Source organism: Penaeus monodon, chromosome 15, assembly GCF_015228065.2.
Source record: "Penaeus monodon isolate SGIC_2016 chromosome 15, NSTDA_Pmon_1, whole genome shotgun sequence".
NCBI classification, from domain to species: Eukaryota; Metazoa; Arthropoda; class Malacostraca; order Decapoda; family Penaeidae; genus Penaeus; species Penaeus monodon.
The window spans coordinates 29,264,062-29,266,017 of record NC_051400.1 but is presented as its reverse complement, the minus strand read 5'-3'; the positions used below and the strand labels follow the sequence as shown (position 1 = coordinate 29,266,017).

At 31.6% G+C, this 1,956-nt stretch overlaps 1 protein-coding gene across 1 annotated transcript in view; it reads left to right on the top strand.

The window, feature by feature from the left end:
* LOC119581922 (eukaryotic translation initiation factor 2A-like) overlaps positions 1-1,640 on the top strand; it is an 11,853-nt gene extending 10,213 nt beyond the window's left edge. Inside the window, exon 13 of the mRNA XM_037930094.1 lies at positions 213-1,640. Coding sequence (XP_037786022.1) covers positions 213-338 — 126 coding nt within the window. The 3' untranslated portion in view covers positions 339-1,640. The remainder of the gene's footprint in view (positions 1-212) is intronic.
* The last annotated feature ends 316 nt before the right edge of the window (positions 1,641-1,956 follow it).

The window sequence follows — 1,956 nt, the reverse complement described above, 5'->3', positions numbered from 1 at the left end:
GACACTTCATATGAATTTATTACTTATTTAAAAAAAAATTGTTTTGCTCAGTATTGCTTACTCTTGTTTTTTTTAATAAGTGTTAAACCTTATTTTGTTGTTATATTTAGCATATATAGTTTAGAAGATGCTCATAGTCAAAAATGCCTGTTAAAAGAATATGTTATGACAGCTTACAACCACATTCTGATTATCTCCTTTCATTTTTCCAGAAACTTGATGCCATTGCCAAACTAAAGGCAGACCAAAAGAGCGGAAAGACGTTAGAGATCAATCAGCTATCGAAAATAGCCACAGAAGATAAGCTCTTGAAGGAACTGGAAGATCTTACCCTCTGATCACCGCCTTGCATTACAAAATAATTTCTTTAACTATTGATATTATAGGTTTCCATGCATGTGTGAAGAGTACTACTTTTGGTTTCCTTATGTACAGTTTGCAAGGCATAAAAGTTTAGATCTTTCAAAAAGTCTTTATTTCACTCTTTGTCATTATATTAGAAAATAAAGATGGGTATATTGTATTGCGGAGAAATAAGTCAATTCAAGAACAGTAATTGATGATGTACCTAAGGAACATTATTATTACAGAGATAGTTGCCTGTTATAACCATAACTGTAACTTATTATTGTGATAGGGCGCTAGGCAAGAACTTTGAACCACTGTTGCACAACTTTACAGCAGAGCTATTAAGTTAGGAAAGCCAAGTTTTCTCTTCACTTCAAGCTATTTCTCTCCAGCAGCTCTAGCTACTGTCTTCCAAACAGGCCACATACCACTGATAACAACACTGCATGAGAGAATAATAGTTCTTGCTATATAGAGTTCAGAGGATGTTATCGTTGTGGCTCTGTAGATGATTGGGAATCTGTCTTTTGCTTGGTCGTGGTAGGTGAGTATGTTTTCTCTACTGAGTGTGGAAGATATAGAGTTTCCATTTTGCTGCCTTTAGAGAGAGTGCAAAAAGTATTTTCAAAATTGATTATTGTGTCTAGAATTATGAAAAGAAAAATCACTTGTTCTGACCACTGTGGATGTTATCTTATATAAGAAGGTTTGTTTAGAGAGGATATTTTGCATCAATACATAGAGGGAATATGTATAGATTAAAGTAGTGCACTCAGATTGTGGATGTTGATTTGTCACTTCAAGGAAAATAATATGCTTTATTTTTATTTTTTGTTATGTTTAAGGAATTTTCGAAATTAACTTGAAGAAGGAACTAAGTATGGGTTTCATGAATATGCTGTTGAAGTTATACATCTAATTCAAGAAGGGATATTTTAGAAGGTGTTTCTACTTTAAAAACGATAAGCAAGGTTATAGGTATATGTTAAGGTACAGATTGCAAAGTACAGAAACATGCTGACTGGAGTGAGCCATAGATCTCATGTCTGATAAAATATCCTGAATAGGTGTTTTCACATTGTTTTACATATAACATGTCCACTGTTTTATTTTATATTGTATATTTTATACATTTGACAGTTGTTCTAACTTTGGAGATTGTTGTCAAATGATGTATATATTGTCATTTATACTCAAATTTTCCAGTGTATTTACATTCTGAACTTGGTACTAAATTATTACCTTATGTGAGAACTGTACCGTTTCTTAAAATACATGCAAAGTAGAATGAAGTGCAAGTTTACCCTTAAATGTTTATGTGCTGGGAGTGTAGAAGTGTGATGAAATAATTATTGACAGTGATTTAACTACAGCATTCATTTGGGACACATTAGTTATTATTAGCTAAGTGATTGCTGATTTTAGGTGAATATTTTGGTAATAGATATGAATAAACAAACTTTCTTCCATGTTTCATCTAAAAATTATAAGCAAATAAATTTTTTAAATGTTAAAAATCACGAACTGGTCATATTTGATTGTGCACAAGCCACTTTCTAAATCAAACCAGTAACAAATCTATTAGTTATTTTCGTTTTATGACTTTAT